The sequence below is a fragment of the Mercurialis annua genome, linkage group LG2 (genome assembly GCF_937616625.2).
Source record: "Mercurialis annua linkage group LG2, ddMerAnnu1.2, whole genome shotgun sequence".
NCBI classification, from domain to species: Eukaryota; Viridiplantae; Streptophyta; class Magnoliopsida; order Malpighiales; family Euphorbiaceae; genus Mercurialis; species Mercurialis annua.
Window position 1 is genome coordinate 46523443 of NC_065571.1, and position 18557 is coordinate 46541999.

The 18557-nt window shown below is 37.8% G+C and overlaps 4 protein-coding genes and 1 non-coding gene across 5 annotated transcripts; 2 read left to right on the forward strand and 3 right to left on the reverse strand.

The window, feature by feature from the left end:
- LOC126666865 (uncharacterized) lies at positions 1 to 2918 on the forward strand. The gene is made up of 3 exons (XM_050359747.2): positions 1 to 341; positions 1123 to 1348; positions 2337 to 2918. The coding sequence occupies exons 1-3, from the start codon at positions 108 to 110 to the stop codon at positions 2702 to 2704; spliced, it is 828 nt and encodes a 275-aa protein (XP_050215704.1). The 5' UTR covers positions 1 to 107; the 3' UTR covers positions 2705 to 2918.
- Positions 2919 to 8897: 5979 nt separating this feature from the next.
- On the reverse strand, positions 8898 to 10317 carry LOC126666912 (signal recognition particle subunit SRP54 3-like). The gene has a single exon (XM_050359829.2). It carries the CDS (start codon positions 10273 to 10275, stop codon positions 8938 to 8940), a length of 1338 nt encoding a protein of 445 aa, XP_050215786.1. The 5' UTR covers positions 10276 to 10317; the 3' UTR covers positions 8898 to 8937.
- A 1775-nt stretch (positions 10318 to 12092) lies between these two features.
- LOC126666913 (mitogen-activated protein kinase kinase kinase 17-like) lies at positions 12093 to 13174 on the reverse strand. The gene has a single exon (XM_050359830.2). It carries the CDS (start codon positions 13104 to 13106, stop codon positions 12102 to 12104), a length of 1005 nt encoding a protein of 334 aa, XP_050215787.1. The 5' UTR covers positions 13107 to 13174; the 3' UTR covers positions 12093 to 12101.
- Positions 13175 to 14488: 1314 nt separating this feature from the next.
- LOC126668621 (uncharacterized) lies at positions 14489 to 18336 on the forward strand. The gene is made up of 4 exons (XM_050361810.1): positions 14489 to 14631; positions 16196 to 16211; positions 16391 to 18201; positions 18282 to 18336. The coding sequence occupies exons 1-4, from the start codon at positions 14489 to 14491 to the stop codon at positions 18334 to 18336; spliced, it is 2025 nt and encodes a 674-aa protein (XP_050217767.1).
- Positions 16799 to 16905, reverse strand: LOC126670805 (small nucleolar RNA R71). Its single transcript, XR_007638801.1, has one exon. It is a non-coding gene; the product is annotated as a small nucleolar RNA R71 (small nucleolar RNA).
- Positions 18337 to 18557: the final 221 nt, after the last annotated feature.

The following is an 18557-nucleotide window of genomic DNA, read 5'->3' on the forward strand; positions in this document are numbered from 1 at the left end:
GAGCCTTCTCTTCAACTTTCTCTCGTTTTCTTTTCTTTTCTTTTCTTTTCTTTTCTTTTCTCATAATTTATCTATCTTCTTCCTTAGAGAAAAATTTGTAAGGAGTGATGGGTAAGTACAGTGTTATTGAGGAGAAGGCTCTTTATAATTACAATCATAAATTGATGATAGATAGCCTTGAAGAGAAAGTTTCTGTGTTTCTTGATGAACCTAATATTAATGATAATGATGATGATGATTATGAGGATTATGGTGGTTTTGATGAATCTGGTGATGCTAATTTTGAGGATTACTCCATTGAAAGAGATTTGTTTTGGGAATCACAACAGGCCTTGCTTCAGGTAAATATATATATATGCATAATCATATTTTTTATCTTTTCTGTTTATAATTTTTTAATCCAAGGAAGAAGATGGGATTTGAATTACAGGTTTAAATAAATACTTAAGAAAAGGGTATCATTAGTTTGATCATAAACTAAAGAAATGGATCATATATAATCTTTTTTTTTGTCAAAGGGTATATAATCTTTTGCAATCATTAATAATTACTCTTTTAAAATCAATAATATCTTAGCTTGCAACAAATCTTCACTTATAATTAATGATAAATTTGTATAACATAAAATTGATTTTCCAATAAAAATTAATTTTACTCCTCAAATTTGGCACAAAAGATCAAATAAGATCAGTTCTATGACTTTGAAAGAACAAAAAAAAAAACTAAACATCTTCAAACTTGAAGTTCAATTCCAAGTTGTCCAATAATTTATCGCCACCTTAACTTCAGTTTGTATTCTGACACCTTATTTGAAGGAATAAAACGAGATAAAATATCAAATTTGAATAGTTGTCTTCTTAAAGCGAATTTAACCTCATTTAATCTTTTGTAATATCAAGTTTGATGAGGAAAATGAACCTTTGATTCTCTTCTTATGCATGTCTTTGTCAAAAATAGCTGTAATGGACCATTTGCCTTTTGTTATAACCATAGAGATTTTTCCCACTTTTGATAGAATTTAAATTTTGAAAAATTAAGCATAATATCTAAATAAAATCAGGACAAATGGAGAATATAAATCTGATTCTCTCAATAGAAACTAATTATAGTTTTAATTTGCAGGAAGTTGTGGAACGTTCTAGTGTAACAGGTAAAAAGTTGAGGGAGGAGATTAATAAAATTATAGAATCAGCAAAAGAAAGCACAATTTGTAATTGCCATAACCACAAGTCTAATGCTTGTATTATTACCTGTTTAAGACAAAGGGTTGTCCGTTTGCTTTGTCAAAAAGGATTAGATGCTACTCTTTGCACTTCTAAGTGGAATCACACTAAAAAGTTTCCAGGAGGTAATAACTTCTTCTATCTTTTATTTTTCATTGTTAAATATTATTGAAGTTCATCATACTTTTTAGTATCTTAATTTTAACTAACGTATTTTATTGATACCTGAATTTGTAATATTTTGGTATGTAAAATTCTGTTTAGGTTTTAATATGGTAGCTTTAGAAAGTTAAACAAAACTATATGGTACTTAGAGTTAGAAATACTTGCATGAATCTAACTAGTTCGTCACGTAAAATTATAAATTATCCACTAATTGATGTGAAATGCGTAGCGAACCAAGTTTATATAAGTGTTTTGTCATAAGGGGTGTAACCGAGTCGAGTCAAAATACTGACAAACCCGATCTCGACTCGACTCTAAAATCTTAAGCTCGAAACTCGACTCGACTCGACTCGATTATCAATATAAATATTTAAAAATTATATTTTAATATTAAAATAAAGGTACTGTTATAAATATATATAAATAATATGGTAAAATAACCGAAGCTCGATTAGGCTCACAAGCTCATCGAGTCAAGTATTTTGGAGCTCGAACTCGACTCGATTTGAATCGAGTCGATTTCGAGTATTTTTCGAGTCAATCCCGAGTAGTTCAAGAGTTAGCTCAACTCAGTTACACCCCTATTTGTCATACCATGTGTAATAAACTCATTTGTTGTTGATCGGGGAGCGACATGGTAGCTACTAGCTAGGGGTTAAAAGTCTAAATATACTAAACTTGTTTTATGGTTTAATTTGAGTTAATCTTCAATCTACTTTCCAAATTTGTGATTCGGGCTTAAATAACTCAATTTCAATCATTTTGATTTATTAAGGACAATATTTTCTATTTTTAGATCAATTAAGAATAATATTTTTCTATCTTAAACGTGTTCATATTGTGCAATTTTATGCTTAATTGTCCTAATTGTTTTTGATATGGTGAATAAATGGTGTAATTAACTCAAAAATCCTGGTATAGCTTACAAATTTTGTGGTTTCTTTGCAGGGAAACACGAATACATTGAAGTGACCGTAAGCACAAGTGGGAGGAAGAAGCAAATTACATACATAATAGAATTGGAATTTCAGGACCAATTTGAGATAGCAAAAGCTTGTGAAGAATACAAGAAACTCATATCCCAATTACCAAAATATTACATAGGAAAAGCTGATTATCTTAGTGCCATAGTTAATGTTGTATGTGAATCAGCAAAGAGATCAATGAAGGAGAAGAAAATCCATATGGGTCCATGGCGAAAGACGAGCTTTATGCAAATGAAATGGTCATCGACTTGTTCGGCACCTATTGCTGAATTTTCGTCGAGGCAGTCTCATGATTCTTGCTCGCATTTATCTACATTGACAGTCACTTAGTAGTGCAATATTTTGATAGAAAAATTTTGCTGGATAGGAGTTTGAAATGAGTATTTGTAATTGAATTTTTACGGCGGCTTAGGAGATGAGTTGAGATTTGATATTTCGGACTAGAATGCAAGGACTCGAATATGAGTTATGCCAACATCTTAGCTGTAATGTGGACTTTTTTATGTGCAATGCTTATAGAGAGCATGTTTATGTTTGTGTCTCAGGAATTCTTGGAGTGTATAATTAGGCCCCGTCAAAATGGATCATCATAGGCTAACCCGATTCGTCAAACAAGTGAAATTGGCGAAGCTATGTTGAGTTTTAGCAAGTTCATGGGGAAAATGTGTTGATATGTTTATAGCACGAAATAAATAAACCGTGTCATGTTAGGGTTGAGAATTTTGACAAGATAAATAAATCGTGTTCGTGTTGAATCTAAGTGGGTCGACACGACAAGAAAATGACCCGCCAATACATTTTGACACCTCTAGCATCATCGAAATAGCTTAAAACTTATATATATATATATATATATATATATATATATATATTGTTGGGGTGGGTCCCTCCACATGGTGGGCCCACAAGTAAGTTAAAAAAAAAAAAAAAAAAAAAATAGAAATTAATTTACTTGGAGTAACCTCCAAGCCAAATTTGGCTTGGAGGCTACTCCACTTTTTCCTATAAATAGGAAAGGGGTGAAAGGGATTAAACACACACCAACATCACCAAAATTCACAAGCATTTGTGAGTGAGAGTATTAGCTTCGAGCTAATAGGCGAGCTAGAGAAACGTTTTCTCTAAAGGGTGAAGGGTGAGAGAATTGAGAGATAAAAATAGTGAGTTTACGGGTGTGTGGGAAACACTTGAGTGTCATTATTTTGTGAGATCTCTCTGTAAAATTACTCTCTTTGTATGCCTGCTATTTAGATAGTGGAAGAATTATTCGGACTTTGTCCCGTGGACGTAATCCAGCATTTTGGGTGAACCACGTTAAAAATTCTCGGTGTCATTTATTATTTTGTTTCTGCCGTCCTTAATTTATTTTCGACGCTAACGATTAGGCTAGTTGGAATTCCCTATTGTGAAGTTAGTTATATCGTGTTGAATTCTGTCTAGGAGGTTGGTACTTAAGTGGTCCGCTCGTGACCCTCCAATCTTTCCTGGGAATTTTTCCGGTATAATTATTTAGCACAATACGTTATTCACTAGCATAATTAATTGAATTTCCGCTGTGCTGCCCAACAACTGGTATCAGAGCCGGTTTGAGTTTTTATATATCTATTTATCGTATGCTCTGTGGTTGCCACTAGATAGTGGATCCTCCACATCAGAAAATAAATTAGATATATTTATAGTACTGGGCACTTGTCGAAAATATGGAGGCAAAGACTGGCAAGATGGTCAGTTTAAATGGCACAAATTACCACATATGGAGAAACAAGATGAAGGATCTCCTATTTGTGACGAAACTGCATTTACCGGTGTTTTCAACGAATAAACCCGAAGGAAAAACGGATGAAGAATGGGAATTCGAGCATGAGCAGGTGTGTGGTTACATTCGACAGTTCGTCGAGGATAATGTGTACAACCACATTTGTAATGAAACTCATGCTCAGACATTATGGAAGAAGCTTGAGGAGCTGTACGCGTCGAAAACCGGCAACAACAAACTATTTTATCTGACAAAATTAATTCAGATAAAATATCGAGAAGGGACTTCTATAGCTGATCACCTGAATGCAATTCAAGGGATTGTGGATCAGTTATCAAGTATGAGCATAAAGTTTGACGATGAGGTGCTCGCTCTCCTCGTGCTTGCCTCTCTACCAGAGTCTTGGGAGACTTTGAAGATTTCACTAACAAATTCTGCACCAAATGGAGTAGTCAATATGGAAGCTGTTAAAAGTGGCATCCTGAATGAAGAGAGTAGACGAAGATCACAAGGTTCTTCTTCATCACAGTCAGATGTTTTTGTTGCAGAATCTAGAGGGAGGAGTGAAGCTAGGGGTTCAAAAACCAGACACAAAAGCAGAGGAAAGTCAAACAAATATGCCAATACTGAGTGCCATTACTGCAAGAAGAAGGGCCACATCAAAATGTTCTGTCGAAAGTTGAAGCAAGACCAAGAAAAGAACAAAGGCAAAGATGTGAGGAAAAATGACAGCAGTGATGATGAACAAGCAAATGTTGTCGGGGAGTTCAACGTAGTCCATGATGAAGATATTGTCAATCTTGCAATCCACGAGACGAGTTGGGTGATTGACACTGGAGCTACCATTCATGCTTCATCTCGAAGGGAATTCTTCTCATCTTACACATCAGGCGATTTTGGCACTGTAAGAATGGGAAATGAGAACTTTGCAAAAGTCGTAGGCAAAGGTGACGTCTCTCTAGAAACAGAGAATGGTACGCAATTAGTCCTGAAGGATGTCAGGCATGTCCCAGATATGCGCCTGAATTTAATTTCGGCAGGAAATCTGGATGATGAAGGTTTTTGCAGCACCTTCTTCAATGGCCAATGGAAGCTTACCAAAGGTTCATTGGTGGTGGCCAGGGGAAAACGACATTCAAAACTATACATGATGCAGGCGAAGCTCTCCCATGACGATGTCAATACAGTGGAGAATGATGATATAGTTGAGTTGTGGCATAGACGACTCGGTCACATGAGTGAGAAAGGAATGTCGATATTGGCCAAAAGAAATATGTTGCATGGATTGGATCGAGTCCATCTGGAGAAATGTACTGATTGTCTGGCAGGGAAGCAGAACAGAGTTTCTTTCAAAAGTACCCCTCCTTCTCGAATGAAGAATGTTTTAGATCTGATTCACTCAGATTTGTGTGGACCAATGCCAAAGTCACTTGGTGGTGCTCAATACTTCGTGACTTTCATTGATGATCATTCAAGGAAGACATGGGTGTATCTTTTGAAAACGAAGGACCAGGTGTTAGAAGTTTTCAAGCAATTTTTAACTCTGGTGGAAAGACAGACCAGCAAGAAGCTGAAGTGCATCCGTACAGACAATGGTGGAGAGTACATTGGACCATTTGATGCTTATTGCAAAAATAATGGTATTCGGCATCAAACAACACCTCCTAAAACGCCGCAGTTGAATGGTTTGGCTGAGAGGATGAACAGGACTTTGATGGAGAGAGTTAGATGTTTACTCTCACATGCAAAGTTGCCTAAGATGTTTTGGGGTGAAGCTCTACTGACAGCAGTGTATGTGCTTAACCTTTCAACGTGTATCCCTCTACAGTCTGATACTCCAGAGAGAGTGTGGACGGGAAAAGAAGTTTCCTATGGTCATCTGCGGGTGTTTGGGTGCAAAGCATTTGTGCATATTCCCAAAGACGAGAGGTCCAAGCTTGATGCTAAGACACGAGAATGCGTGTTTGTGGGTTATGGTCAAGATCAGTTTGGCTATAGATTCTACGATCCAGTCCATAAGAGGCTTATCAGAAGCCGTGATGCCGTCTTTGTTGAAAGTCAGACCATTGAGGATATTAAAAAGGCTCAGAATGTTTCTGAGGGATCCGATGGAGATTCAACAGACTTGGAATTGATTCCTCCAACAACGGTTCATAGACGTGTTGGAGATGAAGAAGGCGACCAACCGGGGATAGGTGGTCAAGATGCTCCCATTGATTATGAACCAGGTAATGCTGATGACTATGGTGCTCATCATCAACCACCAGCAGATGTGGATTCTCCAGTTCTGCGGAGATCTGATAGAGTTCGACAACAATCTACCAGATACCCAGAAGATCAGTATGTGTTATTAACTGACGGGGGAGAACCTGAGAGCTTTGAAGAAGCTATGGATGATGAACACAAGCAGAAATGGATTGAAGCCATGCAAGATGAGATGAGGTCCTTGCATGATAATAATACTTTTAAGCTGGTGAAGTTGCCTAAAGGCAAGAGAGCTTTGAAGAACAAGTGGGTGTTCAGGATAAAGAATGAGGAACACGGTCTCCAACCACGTTTCAAAGCTAGACTAGTTGTCAAGGGATTCGGCCAAAGAAAGGGAATTGACTTTGATGAGATTTTTTCACCAGTGGTGAAAATGACATCCATTCGTACAGTGCTAGGGTTAGCAGCAAGTCTCGACCTGGAGATCGAGCAGATGGATGTAAAGACTGCCTTCCTTCATGGTGATTTGGAGGAAGAGATATACATGGAGCAGCCAGAGGGTTTCGAAGAAAAGGGGAAAGAGCAGTACGTCTGCAAGTTGAAGAAAAGTCTATATGGCTTAAAACAAGCACCGAGACAATGGTACAAGAAGTTTGAGTCTGTTATGGGGGAGCAAGGGTACAAGAAGACTACTTCAGACCATTGTGTCTTCGTGCAGAAATTCTCTGATGAGGATTTTATTATACTTCTGCTCTATGTGGATGACATGTTGATCGTTGGCCAGAATACTTCAAGAATCAACAACTTGAAAAAGCAGTTGAGCAAGTCTTTTGCAATGAAAAACTTGGGCTCGGCAAGGCAAATTCTAGGCATGAAGATAACCAGAGATAGAGGCTCCAAGAAGCTATGGTTATCACAGGAGAAGTACATTCAGAAAGTACTTCAAAGGTTCAACATGGATAACGCTAAAGCGGTTAGCTGCCCCCTTGCTAATCATTTTAGACTGAGTTCTGAACAGTGCCCTTCTACTGAGAAAGAGAAGGAGGAGATGGAAAGAGTTCCATATGCTTCAGCAGTTGGGAGCTTGATGTATGCCATGGTATGTACACGGCCAGATATTGCTCACTCGGTTGGAGTAGTGAGTCGGTTCCTTTCAAATCCTGGAAAAGAACATTGGGCTGCAGTGAAATGGATTCTTAGATACCTTCAAGGTACATCAAGAATGTGTCTATCTTTTGGAGATGGAGAACCTGTGTTAGTTGGCTACACAGATGCAGATATGGCTGGCGATGTTGACTCGAGAAAGTCTACATCAGGATATCTGATTTCATTTGCAGGGGGAGCTGTGTCATGGCAATCGAGACTACAGAAATGTGTTGCGCTCTCAACAACAGAAGCAGAGTTTATTGCAGCAACTGAAGCTTGTAAAGAGTTGCTATGGATGAAGAAGTTCTTAAGTGAACTTGGCTTCCACCAGACGAAGTACGAGCTGTTTTGTGATAGTCAAAGCGCTATTCACCTCGGGAAGAATTCCTCCTTTCATTCAAGATCTAAACATATTGATGTGCGATATCACTGGATTCGAGATGTATTGGAGATGAAGCTGCTACAGCTGGAAAAGATCCATACCGATGAAAATGGATCTGACATGTTAACCAAAGCTCTTCCACGGGGAAAGTTTGAATATTGTCGACAGACAGCCGGAATGGTGGTGCCTCCCATGTAGTCGGGAGGGGGAGATTTGTTGGGGTGGGTCCCTCCACATGGTGGGCCCACAAGTAAGTTAAAAAAAAAAAAAAAAAAAAAAATAGAAATTAATTTACTTGGAGTAACCTCCAAGCCAAATTTGGCTTGGAGGCTACTCCACTTTTTCCTATAAATAGGAAAGGGGTGAAAGGGATTAAACACACACCAACATCACCAAAATTCACAAGCATTTGTGAGTGAGAGTATTAGCTTCGAGCTAATAGGCGAGCTAGAGAAACGTTTTCTCTAAAGGGTGAAGGGTGAGAGAATTGAGAGATAAAAATAGTGAGTTTACGGGTGTGTGGGAAACACTTGAGTGTCATTATTTTGTGAGATCTCTCTGTAAAATTACTCTCTTTGTATGCCTGCTATTTAGATAGTGGAAGAATTATTCGGACTTTGTCCCGTGGACGTAATCCAGCATTTTGGGTGAACCACGTTAAAAATTCTCGGTGTCATTTATTATTTTGTTTCTGCCGTCCTTAATTTATTTTCGACGCTAACGATTAGGCTAGTTGGAATTCCCTATTGTGAAGTTAGTTATATCGTGTTGAATTCTGTCTAGGAGGTTGGTACTTAAGTGGTCCGCTCGTGACCCTCCAATCTTTCCTGGGAATTTTTCCGGTATAATTATTTAGCACAATACGTTATTCACTAGCATAATTAATTGAATTTCCGCTGTGCTGCCCAACATATATATATATATATATATATATATATATATATATATATATATATATATATATATATATATATATATATATATATATAAAAGACTAAAGCTTAAAACCGAGATCATGTTCTAATTAAAAAAAAAACTATAGCATAAAACTTCTACCTTTACAGAATTCCTAAATTAGAATCGAAAATTTTGCAGAGCAGCTATGCCACCAATTTGCTGCAGAATCTGTGGAGGAACCCGTTTGATCAATTGTTGTGGATTCTTAATCCCTTTCATTTTACTCAATTGTTTATGCTTTTCCATCAACTCCTTTACATGTTGAATTTTACTGCCAGAACCCCTTGCAATCCTCATTATCCGCGACTCATTTAAAAGTTTCGGATCACTATTATCCAACTCTTTATCCGTCATCGAATCCATAATTATCATGTAATGCTTCATCTTCCTTAACTCGTCGCCCAATGATGATAAGTTTCGGGTTTGAAACATGTTGTGGTACATATCATACATGCTCCTCAGTGTCAGGTTTCCGCTCATTAATCTTTCAGCAAGATCCACCTGTTTTTCCTCAGGAACCATCTCGTCAACTTTTTCCTTTAATTCTCTCAAATCATGACCTTGTAACCCTATAAGGCGACCAACAAAAGAATTAGCATCAAATTGTTTAAAATCATTGATATGCTCTCCTGTTCCGATAAAAATAACAGGGCTTTTTGTCGCGGCAACTGCACTTAATGCCCCGCCTCCTTTCGCGTGACCGTCGAGTTTAGTGACGATGACAGCGCCAACGGCAACACTCTGCTTGAAGGCTTGAGCTTGACTGAATGCGGCTTTACCAATACTGCCATCCATAACGAAAACGACAAGATCAGGCTTCGTGGCCTTATAAAGCTGTCGCATTTCTTCGAAAAGAGCAGCTTCCTGTCTATGACGACCGCTAGTATCAATAACGATAAGATCGTAGTTCAGTTTGTTGAAACATTCAAGTCCTTGAACAGCAACCGTGACAGGATCGGACTCCGTATAGCTTCCGTAAAACGGAATGTTGGCTTTGTTAGCGTTCTGTTTGAGTTGATCAAAAGCGCCAGCTCTGAATGTATCAGCACATACTAAAGCAGGTTGAAAGCCTTTATTCTGATAATAAGATGCATATTTAGTACATGTTGTAGTTTTTCCTGATCCTTGTAATCCCACAAACATCACAACACTTTGTTTCTTTTTGACAGGAATAAAACACGGCTTTCCGGCATCTAAAAGCCGGCAGAGCTCGTGGAAAACAGCTTTCTCGATGATCTTCCGCTTGTTGAGGCCGGCCGCGAGTTTTTCAAGATTGACAATGTTTCTGATGTTGTTTTGCAGGTGGGCGACGAGTGTGAGTTCAACATCGGATTGAAGGAGAGCACGAGTGATATCGATTAGGCAATCCTTCATTACATTTTCATCGACTTCTGTTGCATTGCTCATCTGCCGGAATGCTTGCCTTATGCTCCCTCCTAACTCTGCTAGCACCATTGTTTTTGTTTTTGTGTGTGTGGATTCCTGAAACTTGATATATGTTAATTGTTCAAAACCAACACTACCGGTCTGCTTTATATAGAGAGTGTGATTTGGGATAAAGAATTAGAGTCCTAAATGGATTACTAGATTATTAGGTATGTTAGCAAGGTTGGCACTATTAGAATCAAGTTATCCTAATTTAATTAGGATATAAGTTATTGTTTTCCTTTAAGAATTTCACTATATTATTATTAGGTGAGTAGTTTATTTATTTATTTGTTTTGTTTTTTTGGTAACGAGGACTCACTATATTGAGTAGAAGTTCAATATTATTGTCAAACTCCACGATGTGGAAACTATAAGTAATTTCTCTATTCCGTTAAAAAATGACTTTTTAAACAAAAAATGGTAAGTAAAGAGACTCAGACGAGTGAAAAGTTAGTACAGGGACCATATGAAAAAAACGTATGTAGTACAGGGATGTCCAGATGGGTTTAGCCTTTGATCAAACTTCAACATCTTCATATCCATGGACCATGACAACAAAAATTGCAATAGAACTAACATATCTTCTGTAATTTCATTAGTCCAACAAAAAAAAGCTATAAGAATTATCTCAGAAATCAACATTTACATTTTGGCTTTAATACGTGTAAAAGGAAAAAGTAGAATGAAGTTACACACACACCCTATTTTGCTATAATGCTTCTTTGCATAGCATTGCAAACTTTACTATAGTTCTTGCAAGCATGCAACTATTTATAGAGGCAGACTCAATTTGAGAATGTTACCGATTGAGATAAATCTACAATTTTATTAAACCGAATTCGTACTAACAGTTGAAATATGCTTATTCGTTTACTTGTAGTTGAAGGAAGACCCCTCCCAAGCAATGTGGGATAACAAGAAGTAAAAATAAGCCTATTTCAACACTAACATTCATTGATTTCTCTTCCAATGAGCTCTTAGGTGAAATCCATGTCAACGCCTATAAATAAATCTCGATTCTTTCATCCGGAAACAACAAAACATTCTAGCAATTTACCAAATAATCTCACTAATTTGATCAAATGTCAACATCTCGAAATTCATGACAAAAAATATTAACATAGAATTTCTCTCAGTAGTCTCCTCTCTTCAAGTTCTAAACTTAAGAAACAACTCTCTTGCTACTTCAAGCTGACCAGACTTTGAAATAAAGCAAAAGCCAGAAGATCTGTTTAAGATAAATCTAACACAGATGAAGAAGTCGTCGAGAAGCAGCACGATAAGAAAAAAACAAGCATCACAAGATTCAACAAGTCTGTTGTAAAGAAGGTCTGCAGCAACACTTTTTGAATGCAGGGCAAGCGAATTAAAGCACCGGTTCTTCAATCATAATGCACTTAGATACCCTTAATTCTAGTCTAGTGATCAGCTACCTGTGTATTTAAGTAAACTATAGTTTCAAGTAAAACCATTTTGCCACGAAAGTCAACCATCTCCTTTCTAATTTTTTGTCATTCCCTCATTGTAACCCTATTTGAAATCTATGCCTATGCTTTCTATGTGTCAAACCAACATCTTAAATAATTTGAGTTTTGAAAAAGAGACTATCTTTTGTATGATTTGTTCATACCATTAGTATTAGGCAAATTTTTAAAGGTTAGGGAGTTGTCTATTGATACTTCTATAGACCGACAACATAAAAAACTTCAGCTTGTGATTTTGTGTGTAGGTTTCTGTTCAAAAACTTGACAACTCCACTGCTTATCCAAACATAAAGATTAAATTAAAAAAAAAAAAAAACCTTGCATAGAAAAACTTTATTATATATATGCATAATTGTGCAAATTACATAGTCATATAGATAAAAATGGGTGGTCTAGCAGCATCTCAGCAGACCATCTAAAACTAGCATTACGACATAAACACCGACCGAAGAAATCAGTAGCATCTTCCGATTCACAAATACTACTTGGAAGATTAGGCAATTCATCAGATTCTCCAATCACATATAAAAGATCCTCAACATCAGAATAGTCCCAGGCTGATTTTCCAGTCATCATCTCCACCAGAGTGCAACCGAAAGCCCAAATATCGGCCGGAAAGTCAACTACTTTACTCTCCACAAGCTCCGGAGACATGAACATGTAAGTTCCTCTCAGCTCAGAATCAGCCAATCCATCAGCGACCTTAGCCAATCCAAAATCTGCAAGCTTTGCTACAAATTTTCTACCTTTTTTTCCTTCACCGCCAGGAACAAGCAAGATGTTATCCGGTTTAATATCGCAGTGAATGTATCCTCGTGAATGAACATATGCGAGTCCTTCAAGAACGTCCCTTGCATAACATTTTATGTCTGAATCCGATAGCCGGCCACCGGGTGATATTCTGATCGTCCGTTTCAAGCTAAGCCCACCGCAGAACTCCAAAAGCAAATTATAAACCTGATTTCCGTCACCCATTTGAGTAATCTCATCTCCGTAACAATGCACCACGTGAGGACTGTCCTGAAGTTCGGTGAGAATTTGTTTCTCGTACTGTAAGGAGGAAGAATCATCCGTGAGAGCAGATTTAACGGCCATCTGAAGAGGAAGATGAGAATTTTGATCTTGATTTGATTTGGCGAAATATACGGAACCGAAAGCGCCTTTGCCAAGCAAGCCAACTCTAGTCCAAGAAAGTCCATGAGAGGACTCTAAAGAGTGAGGATGAGGGGCAGTTGTTCTAACAGCAACAACAATTTTTCGTCTCCTGGGGATCAAGTCGGTCCAATATCTACAGCGTTTGGGTTTTTTGGGAGGTGGAGAAGAAGAGGACGATGGGGAGGGCGGTGATGGAGTTTCTTGAACAGCAAGCGACATTATGGTATTTCTTTCTTGAATGGAAGTAGAAAGAATAGGGTTTGTTTGGTTTAGTACTTGGTTGGTGTAATATATAGTAGAACTTTTAGAATCCTGATGGGTTTGGGAGTATTACACAAGTACTTCCGCACTCCGAAAGGAGTAGGCTTAGGTTAAGGAGTCTACTTAAACTGGAAAATTGTAAGTAAAATAGGCTTAATCACCAAAAAAACCCCGACCTTCTAGCCCCTTTTCAAATGCACCCTGACGTTGCAATTTTTTCAGCTGCACCCTAATTCGCACCTTTCATTTTCAATTACACCCTCAAATACTGAATTGATCTTTTTTTCATTTGAAAAAAAATTAAAATAAGTCATCAATTTTTAACTTTTTATGTGGAAAAGAGTTCAAACGAGTACTTTATAAGGGTTTTTATGAATTTTTTCCGAATGAAAAAAGTCCAATTTGATTTTAAGGGTGGAATTGAAACCCAAAGGTGCGAATTAGGGTGCAACTGACAAAATTACAACGTCAGGGTGTAACTGAAAAGAGGCTAAAAGATGAGGGTTTTTTTTGGTGATTAAACCAAGTAAAATATAATCTCATTTATCATTTATTATTTATTATATAGAATTGGTTGTCTAATGCCATTATAGAATTACTTATCCAATCTAAATTAATTTGATTGTAAAAAATTAATTCTAGAATATAAGTAATTCAAATGTGGTAGATTTATAAATTATAACCAGTTGAATTTCGATACTATTACAAAGATAATGTAAAAAATATTATTTTCAAATTAATTAAGAAACTAAAATCCTTTACTGCAAAGGGTGTTTGTGTAAAGAATAAACAGAAAAATGCCCTAATTATCTTATATTTAAGAAACCGACCTATGTAAAATTAAGTTTTAATTTATTTAAAAATCCTTAATCTAATAATCATATTATTGGCAGTCCTATAAGATGATAGGATCGGGTGTAATACAGAAGAGCATCCGCACTCCAAAAGGATTAAGGATTGTTTTCTTTTTATGAATAATATGTATATTAAAGGCTGCGAGAAGTGGCAAAAAGACCTTAACTCTTAAGTTTTCGCATAAGAAGTGGCACATATAAGAAGTGACATACACAAGAAGTGGCACACTAAAGGTTACGACTCAGAAAAAACATTCTTGTAAAGGGAAAGTATAAGGTAGCATGTTTGTAAATATTTTATTTTATTATGTTATAGAGTGTAATTTTTTTTAGAATACATATACTAATTATCTTACTAAAATCAATTAAATTTTGTTTAGTCATAATAGAATTAATACTTGAATGATTTCATTCGATGATTTCTATAAGAAATCATTCTTATCTACTTTAAAAAAAAAATATGAAGCAAATTGAATTGATGGGTCTATGCAAAATGGTTCAAAATTAACAGGACAAGTGATAGGAGTAGAATTACTCCTATTTCGGAGGGTCGTTAATATTGGTTTATACGCTTTTAGTGCGAAATTTGATCTTGTTTTGGTACTTAATGGTATGTTTGAGTATTTCAGGTACTTGTGCATAAAACGGTGTATTTCGGGATTGAATAAACCATTTTGGACATAGGAAGCCCTTGGGAAATCTCAGAGCATGTTTGAAAGCAGTTTGGAGGTGAAATTAGAGACTCACGACGTGCATATGGATTCTCACGACGTGCATTAAGAAGGATGAAAAGAAGAGATGACCAGAAGAAATGCACGAGCTGAGCACGATGAGGTGCACGTCGCGAAAAACTGGGCGCACGTCGCGAAAGAAGAGTTGCACGTCGTGCAACAGTGAAGAAGGAAAAGAAAAATTGACAGATTATTTGCACGATCAACGTACGATGAAACGCACGACGTGAGTCCTAGGAAAATTCTGCACGTCGTGCATTATGAAACGCACGTCGCGAAGCCCAGATTCCAGCAATCTGAGTTTATTACAAGTTTGCCACTGCGAGCTGTGTTTTAAAGATTGAAGTCCAGGGGCATATTAGACACTTCAAAGAGCTACAAATCAGGATTAGACCCTAATCACACATGGGTACAAATAGTTAACAACACATCTTGTAAAGGGTTCGACGAATTTACCGTTTTCTAGACATAAACCCTAGTTTCATAGATTATAGTTTTTCATCGCTTTGTTCTTGAAATAATTTCATTATTGTTTCGCCGATTATTATTAGTTTACATTCGAACAAGGTACGATTGATCTTAATTCTCTATTCAGTATTGATTTTTATTACAGAATGACTTCTTTAATTATTTCTTTAAGTCTTTTTATTATTATGTCTAGCTAAACCCTTCATTGGGGATTACTAATCTAAATTATGCTTGTTTAATTGAATTGAATTTATGGGTTTTTGTTCTAGATGTGTTTTAATTATTATGCTTAACGCTTAGCCTAAACTGATCACTTAGTCTATGCCTTTTGTTTTAGTTTTAGCTCGAGAGAGTAAAATTGGAATAGAACAATATAATTAAGAACGCAGGAGTTAATTGTGCGAGAGTGAATTAACGAGTGCGGGTTCCTTGAATTTGCTTAACAACCATTAAATTGATTTATACATAGGTTAATCATTGTGCGAGAGTGAATAATTAATCTAGTATTAGTAAGTTTAATGCTTTTGCCTGTAATTGCTCGAGAGAGAATTCTAGGTGCTTTAGATTAGTTCGAACCTCATCAGAACAATACAGTCCATAACCCAAATCAAGTAAACAGCATAACGAAGATTAATAATCCCTGCCTTTCCCATTATTGTTAAAACACCGTTTGAATTACAGCTTTAGTTACTTTAAATTACAATTGTTAATTTCTGCCTTTTAATTACAAAACAACAAAAACTATCTTTTCGGCTATTCGAATCGAGTTCCTTAACTGGTTGTCTTTAGAAGCTTTCTCTGTGGGTACGATATCCGGACTTCGCAGTCTGTATTACAAGTTGGCATACGTACGCTTGCGTATTTTTACCAACAAGTTTTTGGCGCCGTTGCCGGGGAAAGTTTTCTTTAACAACTAAGTTGAGATTGCTTGGCTTGTTTTAGTCTTTAATTTTTTCTGTTTTACGCGTGTGGTTTGTTGATTGTGTTGTTTCAGGTTTTCTTCTTCTAGTGTATGCATAATACACGACGCAAAGGACTACCGCTAGAACCGTTTCAGCAGGACCTCACTACCTTTGAGCGCAGTGTCAGGAAATCAACACACTTGACTCAAAGGAATCTTAATATGGCTAACGATGATGATGTTCCTCCTTGATTCATCAATGCGGGTGATAACAGAGTGATCCCGCAGAATCAGAATGCACAAGGCCAGAATAACAATGGGCAGAGGGCGCCGACTTTGATGGAATTCTTTCAGCCAAATGTGGGCAACACGACTCATGGTCATTTTGCTCATCCTGTGCTTACACCTCACTATGAAATCAAAACAAGTTTCATCCAGCTCTTAGAGGCTCGTTGTCAGTTCTATGGTCTGCCTTCGGAAGACCCGAATGCACATCTGGCAAATTTTTTTGAGGTGTGCAGTACCTTCAAGATCAGTAACATGACTAAAGATGAAGTATGGTTGCGCCTATTCCCATTTTCTCTGAGGGATAAGGCGAAGCAATGGATTCATGCGTTGCCCAGAGCAGGGGTGAACACTTGGGCAGATTTGGCAAAAGCTTTCATGCACAAATATTTCTCCATGGCAAAGACTGCGAAGTTGACAAGGGATATTATGCTCTATCAACAACATGATGGAGAATCGATACATGAAGCTTGGGAGCGCTACAAGGAGATGCAGAGGAAAGTTCCCCATCATCACATCACCAGAGAAAATCTGATCCAGAACTTTTACAATGGATCCACTGAGTTGGGTAGAAGCGCTATAGATGTAGCTGCAGGCGGATCACTGATGAGGAAAACAACTGATGAAGCCTTCGCTTTATTAGATGAGATGGCCATGAATGGGTGTACTTGGCCGAATGAAAGGGCAAGAGTACCAGCGCAGAAAGGAGTAATGGCAGTCACCGCTGATCCGGCTGTGGAGAATCTGAAAGCAAAGAATGCTGCATTGCAGGCTCAGGTGGATATTCTTATGAGGCAAACTGCAGGGATGAACATGGGAAATGTGGCTGCAATTCAAAGTAGCTGTGAAGTATGTGGAGATCCTACTCATGTGTCAAGTGAATGCTATGTGATGGGACAAGCTTTTAATGAGCAGGTCAATTTCGTGGGAGGACAGAGACAGGGTAATGACCCATATGCTGCTACTTACAACCCAGGCTGGAGGAATCACCCGAACTTCTCATGGAAGGATAATGGGAGTAATGCCAACAATCAGGCAGGTCCAAGTTTCCAAGGAGGACAGAGGCCACCACATCCACCTGGCTTCCAGCAGAGAGAGCAGGGCGAATCTCTCCATAGCAAGTTTGACAAGATGATGGAGATGATGATGAAGAAGGACGCTGAGACGCAGCAGACATTTAAAAATCATGCTGCCACCATCCATAATCTTGAGGTGCAGAATCAGCAGATGGCTAAAGCTCTGCAAAGCAGAAGTCAGGGGGGTTTACCATCCACTACTGAGGAAAACCCCAGAGAGCATCTCAAGGCTATTGAGTTGAGAAGTGGGAAAGCGCTGGATGATCCATACGCAGGACGTGCGACAGTTGAGGCAGAAAAGGATCAGTGTGAGGGTGGCGAGCCTGAAAAGGTAGTTGATAAACCACCTCCACCACCTCCTTTTGTGCCAAAGGTGCCATTCCCACACAGAGTGAAGAAGCCGCAGGACACTTGGAAGTTTCACAAATTTCTTGAAACTTTCAAGAAGCTACAGATTAATATCAGTCTGGCAGACGCATTGAGAGAGATGCCGCACTATGCAAAGTTTCTCAAGGAGATCATCACCAACAAGCGGAGTTGGGATGCGGAGGGACCGGTACCTATGACAGAAAACTGCAGCTCAATCATATTGAGCAGTCTACCGACCAAGCTTAAGGATCCAGGGAGTTTCACTATCCCTTGTACTATCGGTAACATGCAATCTGTTAATTGCCTTTGCGATTTAGGTGCTAGTATTAATTTGATGCCTGATAGGAGTAAAATACTCCTATATTACGAGTCTCTTTCGCATCGCTTTGTATACTTTTGTTGCATGTTTTGAGTGATTATATCGCTTATTACGTGTTTTACTGTTTCAGGATAAACGAAGCGTATGTGAAGGGTTTTGAGTCCAAAAGAGCAAAGAATCGATGATATGTGGAAGTCGAGAGAGAGATTGAAGCAAAGGGCGAAGAAAAGATCAAAGACGCCCTTCTCCTGCATGGTCTCGATCGAGAAGCACAATTTCACCTTGCTTCTCGATCGAGAAGAAGAGTAAAATTTGGCAGGGATTTTGGACATCAAGCTTCTCGATCGAGAAGCTGACTTTAATGAAGCTTCTCGATCGAGAAGGGCTAGAACTCAGCATTTCAAAT

Bases quoted from the DNA above. Each gene is read 5' to 3' on its own strand.
- LOC126666865 (XM_050359747.2), top strand. From the start codon at position 108: ATGGGTAAGTACAGTGTTATTGAGGAGAAGGCTCTTTATAATTACAAT. The intron at 342-1,122 runs GTAAATATATAT...TTTAATTTGCAG, and splicing joins CACAACAGGCCTTGCTTCAG to GAAGTTGTGGAACGTTCTAG. The intron at 1,349-2,336 runs GTAATAACTTCT...GTTTCTTTGCAG, and splicing joins CACTAAAAAGTTTCCAGGAG to GGAAACACGAATACATTGAA.
- LOC126666912 (XM_050359829.2), bottom strand. From the start codon at position 10,275: ATGGTGCTAGCAGAGTTAGGAGGGAGCATAAGGCAAGCATTCCGGCAG.
- LOC126666913 (XM_050359830.2), bottom strand. From the start codon at position 13,106: ATGTCGCTTGCTGTTCAAGAAACTCCATCACCGCCCTCCCCATCGTCC.
- LOC126668621 (XM_050361810.1), top strand. From the start codon at position 14,489: ATGCAAAATGGTTCAAAATTAACAGGACAAGTGATAGGAGTAGAATTA. The intron at 18,202-18,281 runs GTCTCTTTCGCA...TTACTGTTTCAG, and splicing joins AAAATACTCCTATATTACGA to GATAAACGAAGCGTATGTGA.